General features: G+C 42.9%; 2 protein-coding genes across 4 annotated transcripts in view; both read left to right on the top strand.

Moving 5' to 3' along the window:
- The window catches only part of edc4 (enhancer of mRNA decapping 4), a 115,585-nt gene that overhangs the window by 47,440 nt on the left and 52,124 nt on the right, over positions 1–16,021 (top strand). For all 3 annotated transcript variants that reach the window (XM_043707095.2, XM_043707096.2, XM_087995951.1), the window contains exons 14-16: positions 1,497–1,588; positions 2,384–2,580; positions 7,004–7,092. In XM_043707095.2, coding sequence (XP_043563030.1) covers positions 1,497–1,588; positions 2,384–2,580; positions 7,004–7,092 — 378 coding nt within the window. The remainder of the gene's footprint in view (positions 1–1,496; positions 1,589–2,383; positions 2,581–7,003; positions 7,093–16,021) is intronic.
- On the top strand, positions 7,110–15,913 carry LOC148147349 (uncharacterized). The gene is given in 2 exon segments (XM_087996125.1): positions 7,110–12,239; positions 12,777–15,913. Coding segments are annotated over 2 exon segments (4,128 nt in total). The 5' UTR covers positions 7,110–10,622; the 3' UTR covers positions 15,288–15,913.

Below are 16,021 nucleotides of genomic sequence, written 5' to 3' on the forward strand. Positions count from 1 at the left end.
GAGAGAAGGATGGCCGATTTCCTTTGCTGAGGACATTAGTGAACAAGATGGATTTTGTGACATCTGTTGTGTAGAAATCATTTGGTTAGCTTTTGATTCCAAACGTTGTTATCGATTCAACTTCCATCATCTGCTCCAATGGGATTTGTGCAAGCAATCCAAGATAGTGCACAGTGAAATAGTCCAGCTATTCACTGTGTAACTGCCTCCCCAAATATATTCCTTTTTTTAAAATGAGACCAAAACTGTGCTTAATGCTTCAGATCTGATCTCATTGAAGTTCTGTAAACTGCAATAAAACCTGTTTCCTTGAATTTTTTTAATTCACTTGTGAGATATGCACTTCGCTGGCAGGCCAGCATTTATTGCCCTTCTATAGCTGCCCTTGAATTGAGTGGCTTGCTAGGCTATATGTGCAAGCAGTTGAGAGTCAACCATATTGTTGTGGGTCTGGAGTCACGTGTAAGGTGAAGATGGCAGATTTCGTTCCCTGAAGGACATTAGTGAGCCAGATTTTTTTTTTCTGATAATTCGCAATGCTTTCATGGTCAAAAGTAGGTTATTAACTCCAGGTTTTTTAAAAGAATTCAAATTCCACCATCTGCCTTGTTTCTGGGTTAATAGTCTGGTGATATTCCATTCTGTTTGAATATTCAGTCCTGTTTCTAACAAATGCCATTTTAAAAGTACGGTGACAATGAGTTATACTTTGTTAGTAATCTCGCTGCAAAACAATTCAGTAATGCATGCAACCTCTTGAATACCTGTTACTAACTGAATCTCACTCATCAATTCTCATACTTGTGTTTTATTTCTGCAACAAATTGCATTGAGTAAAATAATTACCTAATGAAATAAAAAGATCAAGTGGTTATGGATGAAGACTTATCTCCTGTGAAATGATAGTGCATCTGCTTTTGCAACATGGGTGGCAGTTGTGACCATAAGACAGGGAAGCAGAGGATGGAATTTAATTCTAGTTACTTGCAAATTGGTATTAACTTTTGTTTTGTCCCCTCTAATCTTGGGTTGCTGGTGCCATTCCACTGACGTGCTTTATTATTGAAAACTAGTGTGAATGTTAATGGCTGCTGTGTTTGATAAGGTCACTTGACATCATGGGACAGGCTTGGTTATTTTTAAGAGGTCCCCTTTTTCTTGACACCTGGACTTTTGAAATTTGCTGTGTAAAAATGGTATTTTCATCATTGGTTTGAAATTGTCTTGTTAGCAGGTTGATATATACCATTTGGGCTACATTACGGTGGGCAGTTGTCTTTTTCCTTTATCCTCCTCTTAAAGAGTCAGTCATTATGTTTTACATTGCTGCCGAGGAATTGTAGATTCCATTTTATTTGGATTAAATAGAACATTGACCCTTCTGCTGTTGAATGGACTATGCAGTGTGACTGCAGGGCCATTTCAGGCATAAGGTTAAGCGCTACAAATTGTTTCTTTAATCTTCAAAGCATGTTTTGAATATTGCTTTGTTTTAGAACACTTCAGGACGTGCAGATTTATTTCCAACCACATCAGAATACAGAAGAACCTGTTTTAATGTCATCTGCTGCCTCCCATGAAGATTTTAGTAAGTTTTATATTCAATTCCTTCTTTCAAATTTCATCAGGGTGTCATGTGAAAACATTGTTTATCCGGTTGTTTTTAGGTTATACAATGCTTTTGTCTTTCTGTCTTTACTGAATGCAATATTTAAGAACTTCTTTGGCATAGCATGTAACATGGAATATCTCACTGTAATCTTCCAAATAAATCTATTATTGATACTGTTAAACCAAATCAATGTAAAAATTACTAAAATTTATTTAAAGAAATCTTTAAACATGAAAGTGGACTATAAGTATTATCTAATTGATCACTACTGACCAGAATGAGACTTATTTTGTTCTATTTAAAACAGTTGAGTTATTGTCTATGCAATTTATCCCGTTCTCAATTTCAGACCTGCCTATTTTACCAATGCATTCTTTGAGTTGTTTGAAATCTAGCATATTGTTTGATACAAAAAAAGTCCTCTTTTACTTTGCCTCTGACTCACCTCGTTCATCAAATTTACAGTGATCTGTTCTAAGTGTGCTAACTTTCACATTAACCATGTGTTATGCCCTAAAATATCAATTTGTTTTTATTACCTTTTATTGTTTTGCACAATCTCCAATCTTTTGAATTTGGTTAAGGAAGTGGTCACATATGGAGGCTGTGTATTCTGCAAAAGGCTTGTGTGTAAAACTTCACTGTCACTGCCAATGATGACATATGATTCTTTGGTTGAGGCCGTAAGTTGGGAAGGATCAAAAGTTGTGGAACTTTTTGTTCTCAAAATTATTGGAATTACTAATACTGTGTTTAATTTGGCTTTTGAAGCTTTTGCAGATCGCTTAACGGATGTGAGTGTTGAAGGGCCAACATCTGAAAAGGGATCTAGCAGAGATTCTCAACATGATTTGCGGCGTATAGTGGATCTTCCAGTTCCTACAGACTTTCTTTCTGTCTCTAATGATGTGAAACCAAAGTTAATGACTCCAGATGCTTTCATGACTCCTAGCACTTCACTTCAACAGGTGAATGTCATTTAATATTTTTATCGGAAGATAGAATCTCAAGTTTTGATTTTATGATGAATTTTTGCTTTTGTCAGTGAAGAATATCTACTGAAGAATTTTAAAGATGGAGGCAAGGGCATTGTTGAGGTATTAAATTCATAATTTGCATCTGTCCTTAACAAAGACGAGGATACTTCCCAGGGCGATGACAGAAGAATTAACTCTTTCATTAGAAGGGATCAAAATTTGTGAGGAAGTAGCCTTGAATAGACTGTTGGCAGTTAAAGTTGACAAGGCATGCTGACTGGATGAAGTACATCCAAGAAGTTTGAAGGAAGTGAGGGTTGAAATTGTGGACCTGATATTTGTCTTTCCTGGACTCTGGGAAGGTACCAGAAGCCTGGAGAATTACCAACATTACAATCTTGTTCAAAAAAGGTTGTAAAGGTAATTCCAGCAATTGCAGTCCAGTTAATTTAGCTTGCGTAATGGGGAAAATTTTGGCAGCAATTATTCACAGCAGAGTCAGTAGTCACATGGAAAAAACATGTCGGCATGAATTTCTAGAGGGGAAATCTTGTTTAACTAACTAGCTGGAGATTTTGAAGAGGTAACAGAAAGCATTGATGAGAGTCACACTTGCGATTATGTAGATTTTCAGAAGGCTTTTGATATAGTGCTCCACAACAGACTTGTGAGGAATGTTCTCGGTCGTGGTATAAAAAGGACAGTAGAAATGTGGATGTGAAATTGGCTGAGTGATAAAACACAGAGCGATGACCAATGGATATTTTGCAGTCTTGAGAAAGCTCTCCAGGGATTGGTATTTGGGACCCTTTCTTTTCCTGATATACAATAATAATCAGGATTTTTGTGTGCAGGGGACATTTGCAGAAGACACTAAACTTGGAAGAATTGTGAACTGTGAGGAAGATAACATGGAACTCACAGGACGTTGACAAGTCGGTGGAATGGGTGGACAGGTGGCCCATGAAGTATAATGCAGAGCAGTGAGAGATGATGCATTTTGGTTGGAAGAACATTGACAGAAAATACAAAATATTGAGTCCAATTCTAAAGGGGGTGCAGGAACAGAGGGATCTGGGTGCATATGTGTATTGATCATTTAAAGGTGGCAGAACAGGTAGAGGGAGTAGTAAATAAAAGCGTGCAGTGTTATTAACTGCTTTATTAATATGGGGATAGAATATAATAGCAAGGAGTTGAAAGTGATCTTAAATTTGTGCAAAATACTTGTTAGACCTCAGCTGGAATATTGTGTAGAAATGTGGGTGCCACATCAAAGGGAAGATGTGAATGAATTGCAGTGAGTGCAGAAGTGATTCGAAAATTAAGCTTTGAGGATAGATTGAAGCTAGGACCGTTCTCCCTGGAGAGAAGGAAGCTGAGAGGAGATTGAAGTTCTCAAAATCATGAACGAGCTAGATAGAGTAGATAGGGTGAGGCTATTTCCACTTGTAAAAGAACCAATAAAGAGAGGGCGTATATTTAAGTGATGTGCAAATGAAGCAAGGGTAATGTGAGAAACAGTGAAGAGCTAGGGTATGGAATGCACTGCCTTGAAAATTGGTGAAGGCAGATTCCATTGGGGCATTCAGGAGGGCATTAGATGATTTGTTTTTGGATTGTAATGCTTTGTAGGGGTAAGGCAGAGGTTGGCAGTTGATAATTGAACCAGTGCAGTTGCAGTGGTCTGAAGAGCCTTGTTCTGCCCTGAAATAATTGAGATTCTGAATGTGGTACTCTTAGCTCCAGCTCTACACTTCCCAGCTTATCACTCTTGGGCAGGGTGAAGCTTTTGAGCCGTTACATTAGAACCTTAATTCAAAAAGAGCTCATTGCGCCTTCACCTCAACTCCAGAAGAGTGTATGCGCCATTACCCTCAGGTGAATTAGCAGTCTTGCACTGGTAATTTTAAACCGTTACAGTGAGTGACACTCCAGTTGAGAAATTATTGACTATTCTGTGCTGTAGTGCTGCATTCATGAGAATGTTGGTTGGAGTTGCCAAATCCATTTTACTGTGGAGGTTTATGTCACCAAAAAGAGCTAATTTCTGACTGGCTTCCAGAAATGGAAGAATGACATGCTTGCCCAGACTCTGCTGCTGAGTAAGGTACTGTGGGTAAAGTCTTTCAGCGAAAATTCCTTTGTGCTGGAGCATTTTGTATTTAAAGTACTTCATCTAAAGTGTGCCACTACCAGTCAGACCTTCCAGAATGCTTATATTTGTAACCTGTTGTTTTTGACCATCTACAGCATATTATATGAACATAGAACAATACAGCACAGAACAGGCCCTTCGGCCCACGATGTTGTGCCGAACATTTGCCCTAGCTTAAGCATCCATCCATGTACCTATCCAATTACCGCTTAAAGGTCGCCAATGATTCTGACTCTGCCACTCCCACAGGCAGCGCATTCCATGCCCCCACCACTCTCTGGGTAAAGAACCTACCCCGGATATCCCCCCTATACCTTCCACCCTTCACCTTAAATTTATGTCCCCTTGTAACACTGTTGTACCCAGGTAAAAAGTTTCTGACTGTGTACTCTATCTATTCCTCTGATCATCTTATAAACCTCTATCAAGTCACCCCTCATCCTTCGCCGTTCCAATGAGAAAAGGCCTCGCACTCTCAACCTATCCTCGTACGACCTATTCTCCATTCCAGGCAACATCCTGGTAAATCTTCTCTGCACCCTCTCCAAAGCTTCCACATCTTTCCTAAAGTGAGGCGACCAGAACTGCACCCAGTACTCCAAATGTGGCCTAACCAAGGTCCTGTACAGCTGCAACATCACTTCACGACTCTTGAATTCAATCCCTCTGCTAATGAATGCTAATACATCATAGGCCTTCTTACAAGCTCTATCCACCTGAGTGGCAACTTTCAAAGATCTATGAACATAGACTCCAAGATCCCTCTGCTCCTCCACCTTACTAAGAACCCCACCGTTAACCCTGTATTCCGCATTCTTATTTGTCCTTCCAAAATGGACAACCTCACACTTGACAGGGTTGAACTCCATCTGCCACTCCTCAGCCCAGCTCTGCATCATATCTAAATCTCTTTGCAGCCGACAACAGCCCTCCTCACTATCCACAACTCCACCTATCTTCGTATCATCTGCAAATTTACTGACCCACCCTTCGACGACTCCTTCCAAGTCATTAATAAAAATTACAATCAGCAGAGGATCCAGAACTGATCCCTGCGGAACTCCACTTGTAACTGGGCTCCAGGCTGAATATTTACCATCTACCACCACTCTCTGACTTCGACCGGTTAGCCAGTTTTCTATCCAACTGGCCAAATTTCCCTCTATCCCATGCCTCCTGACTTTCTGCATAAGCCTACCATGGGGAACCTTATCAAATGCCTTACTAAAATCCATGTACACTACATCAACTGCTCTACCCTCATCCACATGCTTGGTCACCTCCTCAAAGAATTCAATAAGACTTGTAAGGCAAGACCTACCCTTCACAAATCCGTGCTGGCTGTCCCTAATCAAGCAATGTCTTTCCAGATACTCATAAATCCTATCCCTCAGTACCCTTTCCATTACTTTGCCTACCACCAAAGTAAGACTAACTGGCCTGTAATTCCCGGGGTTATCCCTGTTCCCTTTTTTGAACAGGGGCACAACATTTGCCACTCTCCAGTCCCCTGGTACCACCCCCGTTGACAGTGAAGATGAAAAGATCATTGCCAACGACTCTGCAATTTCCTCTCTTGCTTTTCACATAATCCTAAGATATATCCTGTCAGGCCCAGGGGACTTGTCTATCCTCAAGTTGTTCAAAATGCCCAACACATCTTCCTTCCTAACAAGTATCTCTTCTAGTTTGCCAGTCCGTTTCACACTCTCCTCTTCAACAATACGATAAATTTACAATTTACAATTATTGTAAATACTGAAGAAAAGTACTCATTCAAGACCTCTCCTATCTCTTCAGACTCAACACACAGTCTCCCACTACTGTCCTTGATCGGATCTACCCTCATTCTCGTCATTTCTCACATACGCATAAAAGGCCTTGGGGTTATCCTTGATCCTATCCGCCAAAGATTTTTCAAGCCCACTCTTAGCTCTCCTAATCCCTTTCTTCAGCTCCCTTCTGGCTATCCTGTATCCCTCCAACGCTCTGTCTGAACCTTGTTTCCTCAATCTTATGTAAGCCGCCTCCTTCCTCTTTGCAAGACATTCAACCTCCCTCGTCAACCAAGGTTCCCTCACACGACTATCTCTTTCCTGCCTGACAGGTACAATGGCCAGGTTCTAATGTGCTGAATGTCAAGAAACTACCAAAGCAGCTAAGAAGTCAGTTCACAAAGTGTTTAAGTTTACTGTGGTTTAGCTGACTGTACTTGTCCCTCTGTGCTGGTTAAACTGAATATTTTATTGTGGACAGATCTCTGTGTCACCGGGAAGCAGTGTAAGCACTTTGACTGCAGTGACTGGTTTGACTAACAGCTCTGCTAATGAGACTGGATCATCAAGGTAGGCAATTGATATTACTTACTCAAAAGTATAAGTGCCCATTTCAGAGCATATGTAATTCTGCTTAATTTCACTAGTTTTATTTCTGGATTTTTTTTCATTTTCATGTTAAATGCTGAAGAAGATTTGAACTGGTCAATCTGTCTTATTTGCCATTTGATTTACCATGATTGACAATGGTTGCATGGTCACCATTGGGCCAGCTTTTCTTCCAGACTTCCATTGAATTCAGTTTTCTCCCATCTACTGTGTGGGATTCAAGCTCCTGTCCCCAGAATATTAAACTGGGGTTCTGTATTACTAGCCCTGAGATATTACCACTATGATACCACCTCTCCATTAATGAGTATAGCTTCCAGTCACACAAATGCACATGCTTCTGGCCTGACTGACCAGTCCTAATAACAAATGATGTTCAACTACAGGGTCACATCTAATACTGGACATGGTTGCAAGGTTTGCAAACGGTTGGGTCTGGTTTTGATGTACCTTGCTTGTTATGAACAACTATGACGATATACTGTTGATATGAATTGTCAGTATTTTGGACATATGCCTACATAAGTGGCTTGGCATTGGTGCTGAAATTCACATACAAATCATTTACTGGTTAGTCTGATGGAACATCTTTTTGGCTTGATGGCAATATCTCCGTCACGGTGAACACCATTTATCTAAATCTTATGCAGGTGTGGAGCTGTGTCGAGTTTCCTTAACACTGTACTTACAACTGCATAGTTTTTTTATACTGGGGAATGAATGAGCTTTGACATGAGCTCATACGAGTTTTCAAAGTAATGAATGGGATTGATGAAGTTGATCCTGAATTTCAGACTGCGTTAAAGTAGAGCCATAATTTTAAGAATTGAATAAAAGATTTTAAACAATCAGTACTGTCGTAGACATTTAGTTGTTGTTCAATCAAATAATACTTGTGTCTAAGAGACAATTGTAGATGCTTTTGCATAAGTAGAGAATTTCAGGGTTAATGAAACAATACCAGTTTTGGATGATGATTGACAAAATAAGGTAGCAATGTTGGTCCAAGTGTTTCTTTGTTTTGATCATAGTTTCTTTTGTTAATGACCAAGGTTTACAGTATAAAGCTGATTTAGTTGGGTGTATAAACAAAAAGTATTGGTAGTATGTTGTCAGTCATGCTATTCAGTGGCACTTGACCTGGCAAAAAACTGCTCACCAATACTCAATTTTGATTCTAGCAAGGCCACTCAGTTTCAGATCTTGTTATAGTGCATATCCAAGCATGGACCAAAGAACTAAATGCCAAAGAAAACATAGAGGCACAGAAACAGGCCAAATCATCAATGCAGAACAGGTTTCCTCAACTGAACCAGTCCCATTTGCCTGTATTTGGCCTGTATTCCTCTTAAATCTTTCCTACTCATGTACCTGTCCAAATGTCTTTTAACTGTTGTAATTGTACTTGCCTCTACCACTTCCTCTGGCATCTCATTACATATATTCATCACCTCCCGTGTGAGAAAGGTGCCCCTCAGGTCCCTTTCAAATCTTTCACCTCTCACCTTAAATCTATTTCCTCTAGTTTTGGACTTCCCTAGTATGGCTGGTCACTTTATCAATCCTCCTCATGATTTTATAAACCTCTATAAGGTCATCCCTCAGCCTCCTATGCTCCAGGGAAAAAGTGCTAGCCTATCAAGCCTCTCGTTATAACTCAAGCCTTCAAGTCTCGGTAACATCCCTGTAAATCTTTTTTTGCATCCTTTCCAATTTAATAATATCCTTCCTGTGGCAGGGTAGCCTGAATTGTACACAATATTCCCAATATCTTGTATAACTGTAACATGACGTCCCAAGTCCTGTACTCAGCCCTCTGATGAAGGCAGAGCTCGCTGTTTACTTGTGACACCACTTTCAAGGAACTATGTATCTGCACCCCAGGGTTTGACAACATGCCCAGGTCTGTGCCATTAACTTTATAAGTCCTGTCCTGTTTGTCTTATCAAAATTCCACACCTCACATTTATCTGAATTAAACTCCCATCTGCCATTCCTCAGCCCAAAGGCCCAATAGTTGAAGATCCTGTTGTACAGCACTGACTGGTCCTTGCAGTACGCCGCTGGTCACAGGCCTCCAGACTGAAAGCTAAGGAACTTGGGGAAATAAATCCACCACCCTCTGTCTCCTACTGTCGAGCCAATTTTATATCCCGTTGGCTAGCTCTCCCTGGATCCCATGTGATCTAACCAGTCTACCATGCAGTATCTTGTCAAAGGCCTTGCTTAAGTCCATGTGGACAATGCTTATTTCATTGCCCTCATCTATTAATCTTGGTCATCTCTTCAAAAACTCAATCAAATTTGAGAGAATATCCCACGGACAAAGCCATCCTGAATCAATCATTTTCCAAATGAATGCAGATCCTGTCTCTCAGAATCCCCTCATGTTCATAATTTTGAATAAGATCACCTCTTGAACTTCTCTGCTCCAATGAGAAGTAGTTCAATGTCTTTTTTCTTTCCTTATATCTAGAATCCTTCATTCTTGGTATCATTCCAATAAATCTTTTGTCAGCTGCCCTTGACAAAGTTATGCTGACTGCCATTTGCCTTATCCTTACACTTGTCCACTTGGATGCCTCTTACTAGGACCAGATCCAGCACAGGGTCCTCCCTAGTAGGACTGGAAATGTACTGCTCCAGAAAGTTCTCTTGCCCACTTTTTTGCAGGAATTTCTCACCTTCCATGCCCCATATTTTACTTTTCTTTCCTAGCCTCCCTGAGGGTGATTGAAATCGCAACCCTACTTGTCCTGCAGATTTCCATAATCTGCCTACAGATGCTGTCTTCCACATCCTCCCCACTAAATGTGGAGATCTGTAACTGTGGTGAAAGGGTTAAAATTATGTCCCAATACATGTGTGGATCTTATTATCTGTATGTAACCGGAATGGAATGTGTTGCTTAGTCTTGCCCTGTTGTTCGCATGAATATGTTACCGGAATGGAAGGTGTTGCTTAGTCTTGCCCTGTTGTTCGCATGAATATGTTGCCGGAATGGAATGTGTTGCTTATGGTGTTTATGCTACCAGCCTTGATAAGGAACAGACACTGTCAAACAGGATGTTGCAAGCTTAATTGGTTCCAGCTGAAACTCGTAAAGAATCTTGCCCTGTTGTTCGCATGAATGTTTAGATCTCGAAAGAGTATATAAGCTGGGAAAGTCCCCAGTTTGGTAGAGTCTGCTCCGGGTTACGTTTAACCGCCGAGCGTGGGTTGTTGGCAACCGCTCTACGAGAACTGACGGCTCCCAGTTCCGGTAACATGTAGAGTGAGTATAAACCAGACCCGTTGTAAGTACGAGACCTGGTTGAGGCGACGCTGCGGGGAATAAAATACTTATATTCTAGCAAACTCGTCTCTCAGTTCTTTTCTCCTGGTCTGTGTCAGACTACTCTCCTGCGAACCCGATCCTTGAGAATTTATAAAACATTTTGGCGTAGTCGGCAGGATCAATCGCAATTGGGGAGAGATTTTGATACAGAACAATGTTTGGGAAAAGGACTAAGAAACCAGAAGAACAAACTGTGGAGGTCCCAACCGTCCCGGGATGGCAGGGACCGTGGCATGACGTGGCAGTTTGTTTGAGGAATGGTGGGGGGCGACCGGAAAACTGGGAAGCCGAGGGCGTAGGAACCCCAGTGTCGCTGCTGTCCACCCTTGAGAGGATCCCAGTCCTGCCGAAGAACCCCTTGCCTGGGGTACAGCGGAGGATGTGGGCAAATGGTGGGGGGCGACCGGAAAACTGGGAAGCCGAGGGCGTAGGAACCCCAGTGTCGCTGCTGTCCACCCTTGAGAAGATCTCAGTCCTGCCGAAGAACCCCTTGCCTGGGGTACAGCGGAGGATGTGGGCATGTGCGGCGGCTTGTAGACAACAGTCAGACAAGCGCCAAAAAGCTGAAGCAGAATTAGCCCTCCTGAAACATGAGCAGGGATTCAGTTCGGGAGATGCCTCTATGTTGAGGCAGGAAATTATGAAGTTAAAGGCTGAATTGACAGCATTAACTGAACTAGCAGGACGAACTATTATGTATCTGTCTGCTAAGAAACGGAAAGAGAAAAGGAAGGTCCCTCCAAACCCGGACCCAGTACAAGTACGGGCGTTTGTAGCCCAGTTAAATAATGGGGATCGATGGGATATCGACCATTGGGACGGAAATATTTGGGGAGATTCAGATGATCAGTATGAAGATGACCCACCCGTACTCCAGGCTAAACCAGTAGTTAGGAGAAAACAAGTCCAGAGACGCCTCCCGGTGCAGCGGGAAGTAATGTTAGATGGGGAAGGGAATCCCATACGGAATGAACAGGGGGAGGCAATTATGCATGAATTACCGCGGGCTCAGCCTCCTGCGGAATTGGGATTTTGGTCCCGGAAATTGCCCCCGGCAGGGGAACGATACACCCCCTTTGAGAAACAATTGTTATCATGTTACTGGAGCTTGGTGGAAACTGAAGCTCTAACTATTGGACATGAAGTGATCATGAGAACAGCTATCCCTATTCTTCCGTGGGTACTTAGTGACTCCACTACCCACCGAATAGGAACTGCCCAAGAGAGCAGCATCATTAAATGGAAATGATATGTGTCGGAGAGAGTGCGGACTGGACAGAAAGGAGTGTCAGTCCTACATGAGCAAGTGGCGGAGGCCCCTGAGGAAGGGGAAAAACGGTTTGAGGTGATTGAATACAAGGAATCACCCGTTAAGATGGGAAAACGATATGATGAACTGACCCCGGATGAACAAGCCACGGCTTGGTTCGTAGATGGGTCAGCCCAATGGAAAGCGGGACAGCGTAGATGGAAGGCTGCTGCCTTTAACCCAAAACAAGGCACTACCCTAGAAGAATTAGGGGAGGGAAAAAGTAGTCAGTGGGCAGAATTAAAAGCAGTGCATATGGTAGTCATGCAAGCAGGGGTCATGGGAGTTTATTTGTTTTCTGACTCTTGGTCAGTGGTTAACGGCATGACACAATGGATGCCAACTTGGCAGGCCAATCAGTGGATGATCCAAAATAGGGAAGTATGGGGTAAACAGTTATGGGAAGATATATGGGAGAAGGCTCGACATCTAGATATATATATTACCCATGTAGACGCTCATGCATCCTGAAATGATGCGGAAGCTCTACATAACCGATATGTAGACGGCATTGTCCGAGCCATGAGTGTACAAAGGGGCACCTCAGTGGACTTGGCTAGATGGGCACACCTTAAGGCCGGACACTGGGGAGTGCAAGGAACCTTGCAGTGGGCTCGAGATCGGGGAATAGATCTTATGGTAGATGATGTCAAGACTGCAGTAAATCAATGCGAGCAGTGTCAGCATCAACGGCAGGGAGTGCCCCAACATATGATGGGACATATACACCGAGGAGAGGGACCGGGACAGAGCTGGCAAATGGACTTTGTGGGTCCATTACCTTCCTCACAAGGATGTAACCATATATGTACAGCTGTGGACACTATGTCTGGGGTTTTGGTAGCCCATCCCTGTCGACATAACAACCAACAGGCTACCTTACGGTGTTTAGATTTGATCGAACAATTTTATGGATTGCCCATACAGGTCCAGAGTGACAATGGCTCCCATTTCACAGGAGGGATGGTGAAGCAGTGGTGTCATGATAACCATGTGGAGTGGATTTATCACGTGCCCTACCATCCGCAAGCTGCGGGACCTATTGAACGAATGAACGGGCTTCTAAAATCCTCCCTGCGAAAGGCAGGAGGATGTAATAATTTAACAGGTTGGAAGAAACAATTGATTCGGGTAGTAAAGCAAATTAATAACCGCCCATTGGGAAACGGGGTGACGCCCTTGAATCGGATGATACGGGTGTGTGATACCCCAAAGGCACAGCCTATTAAAATGTGGAAATTTGCTAAGGAAGCTAATATTCCCGTAAGGGCCACACCGGCTTCGGCTGGACTGGACTTACGAGCGTTAACTACACAGACTTTGGTCCAACAAAAACCTACGGTGATTAAGACCGGATTAGGATTGATTTGTCCCCCTGGAACCTATGGGCATATCCTCCCGCGATCGGGATTGTCACTAAAGGGGATTGATGTAATGGCAGGAGTAATTGACGCGGACTACCAAGGAGAATTGGGAGTAGTCCTGGTCAACATCACACCTGAACCTTATGTGATACAGAAGGGAGACAGAATAGCACAATTAGTTATTAAACCATGTAACCTTACAACGGTGGAAGAGACGGGAGCTCCCGTTAAGGTTACTGAGCGTGGGACGGGGGGATTTGGGTCTACTGACACTAAGGGTGCCAAGGTATGGGTACGCCAGACAACTGGTCCCCCCAAACCGGCAGAGATCATAGCCCAAGGAAAAGACAGTCTGGTCACCATTATGTATCCTGGGGAATCAGTCTGGAGGAGTGTGCCAGCTCAGTCGTTGGTACCCTTATCGAAACAAAATGTAGGTTGGAAAATTAGTAGTGAGGAACGACAGCAAGATGATTTTAAGTGCGCGGCAAATCAATGGTGTACAATTTTAGATCTCACGAGTGATTGTCAAATGTATACTTGTGTACGATGTTATAAGGGGAGAAATGTAACTTTGATAACCCCTAACTGTACATTGATGTTGAATGCAACGGTGAATATGTGTCATTGGAATATAACCGCTCGTGAATGTGAAAGCTCAAACGGGACACGATGGAACATCACGACTGGAGATGAGGACATCTGGATCAGCAATGGAACAGTTATTCAAAACCGGACTCGAATGTTATGGCTGATCTTGGTGCGCCCTAACGTCTCTGACGCGCACCGCATACAGTTGGCTCCCATTATGTCAACTTGTCAGCAGATGGCCCAGGCAGTACTGCACACTGATGTTCACTGGCAGGTGCGGCTGCCGGCTATCCCAGAATGCCAACATAAGAGGAGGCGGCGTGCATGGTATGACACTCTACTGGGAGGTGCAGGAACTGTCATGGGTATCTCAAATGCTATTGACTCTGAGGTAACCCGTACTAAATTATCCAACACAGGACAGGCTACTTCACAAGGGCTGCACACCATCGGGAGATGGATGCCTTCTGTGATGATGACTCAAGAAGAAACAGCTAAAATATTGATGCAATCCCTACAATGGGAACTGAATGTTTGGAACGCTACTCAACAACTGTTTGAAAACATTACAGCTCAATTAAATTGGACTGCCTGTCATATTAACATGTTGCATGCACAGATGCAGAAAGAACGATTTTTGCGTGTGGTAACATCCCCCAATGTACAAGCGTGGAGGGGAATATGGAATGTATCTGAGAAATTGTGGATGATAACCCATCCAGAAAGAACATGGTGTAACGCAACTATGTGTAGAGGATACTTTGTTACCATGAATGTAACCCACACTGTTACGGTCTGTCGATATTATGTATTACCAGTGATTACATCTTCTGGATATTATTTTCTGAAGACAAGGGGGCAGTGGTTTAGCCCAGATACCAATATTACCTATGATCTGTCCGCTTGTGAACAGACTGATCAGGGAAAAACTTGCCTACTGATGGACAGATATCGGAACCCTTGCTTGACTAAGGGAACGGCCCTGTGCGAATGGACTGTTGAAACTCCAAGGGACATGATGTGGCAGATTGGGCCACACACGCTCTGTGTGGCTACCAATAACCCACATCCTACGCTTCCCACAGTACCGTTCTCGGGATGCCTCTCAAATGTCTATCAGTGGCAATGGCAGAATCAGACCTATCTGTTAACCAATTATAGCAGTGCTCACCACTTTACCAAGGTGCAGTGGAAAGTGCTGATGAATCCTTGGAACATTTCCCTGGATCGGTTTAAGCAAGCATTGGACCGATCCGAGGAGCTTAAGCAGATATTACGAAAGCATCAAACCAATGTCACCAAGGTTACAGTGTCTACCTTTATACATGGACAGGAGGTAGTACACGCTGCCCATGTAGTGGAAGTAGAGTCAGCTCATCATTGGTGGGATATGTTGAGTGGTATGTCCTCCACTGCGGGGAAGTTCTTATTCCCACCCTCATCGATCCTGGTAGGAGTCCTGGTGATCGTAACATGCTGTAATATCCTGACTTGCTTGTATATTTGGCATGTACGTAGACGCTTGTTGGAAAAGATATATATGGGCATGATGTAACACATGTATTGGGCCAATCAGTGGAATGTGGTGAAAGGGTTAAAATTATGTCCCAATACATGTGTGGATCTTATTATCTGTATGTAACCGGAATGGAATGTGTTGCTTAGTCTTGCCCTGTTGTTCGCATGAATATGTTGCCGGAATGGAATGTGTTGCTTATGGTGTTTATGCTACCAGCCTTGATAAGGAACAGACACTGTCAAACAGGATGTTGCAAGCTTAATTGGTTCCAGCTGAAACTCGTAAAGAGTCTTGCCCTGTTGTTCGCATGAATGTTTAGATCTCGAAAGAGTATATAAGCTGGGAAAGTCCCCAGTTCGGTAGAGTCTGCTCCGGGTTACGTTTAACCGCCGAGCGTGGGTTGTTGGCAACCGCTCTACGAGAACTGACGGCTCCCAGTTCCGGTAACATGTAGAGTGAGTATAAACCAGACCCGTTGTAAGTACGAGACCTGGTTGAGGCGACGCTGCGGGGAATAAAATACTTATATTCTAGCAAACTCGTCTCTCAGTTCTTTTCTCCTGGTCTGTGTCAGACTACTCTCCTGCGAACCCGATCCTTGAGAATTTATAAAACAGTAACAAATACCCAATAAGGTCACTGCTCCATTTTTGTTTCTCACCTCCAACCATATAGATTCTAATTCAGGAACTGTATCTTGTTTAAGGGCAAAGATGCTATCTCTGATGAAGACTGCTATATCTCTTCCCCTGTTACCCACCCTGTTTCTA

This window comes from Chiloscyllium plagiosum, unplaced genomic scaffold (genome assembly GCF_037043375.1).
Source record: "Chiloscyllium plagiosum isolate Xiang-an unplaced genomic scaffold, Cpla_swu_hap1 HiC_scaffold_17, whole genome shotgun sequence".
NCBI classification, from domain to species: Eukaryota; Metazoa; Chordata; class Chondrichthyes; order Orectolobiformes; family Hemiscylliidae; genus Chiloscyllium; species Chiloscyllium plagiosum.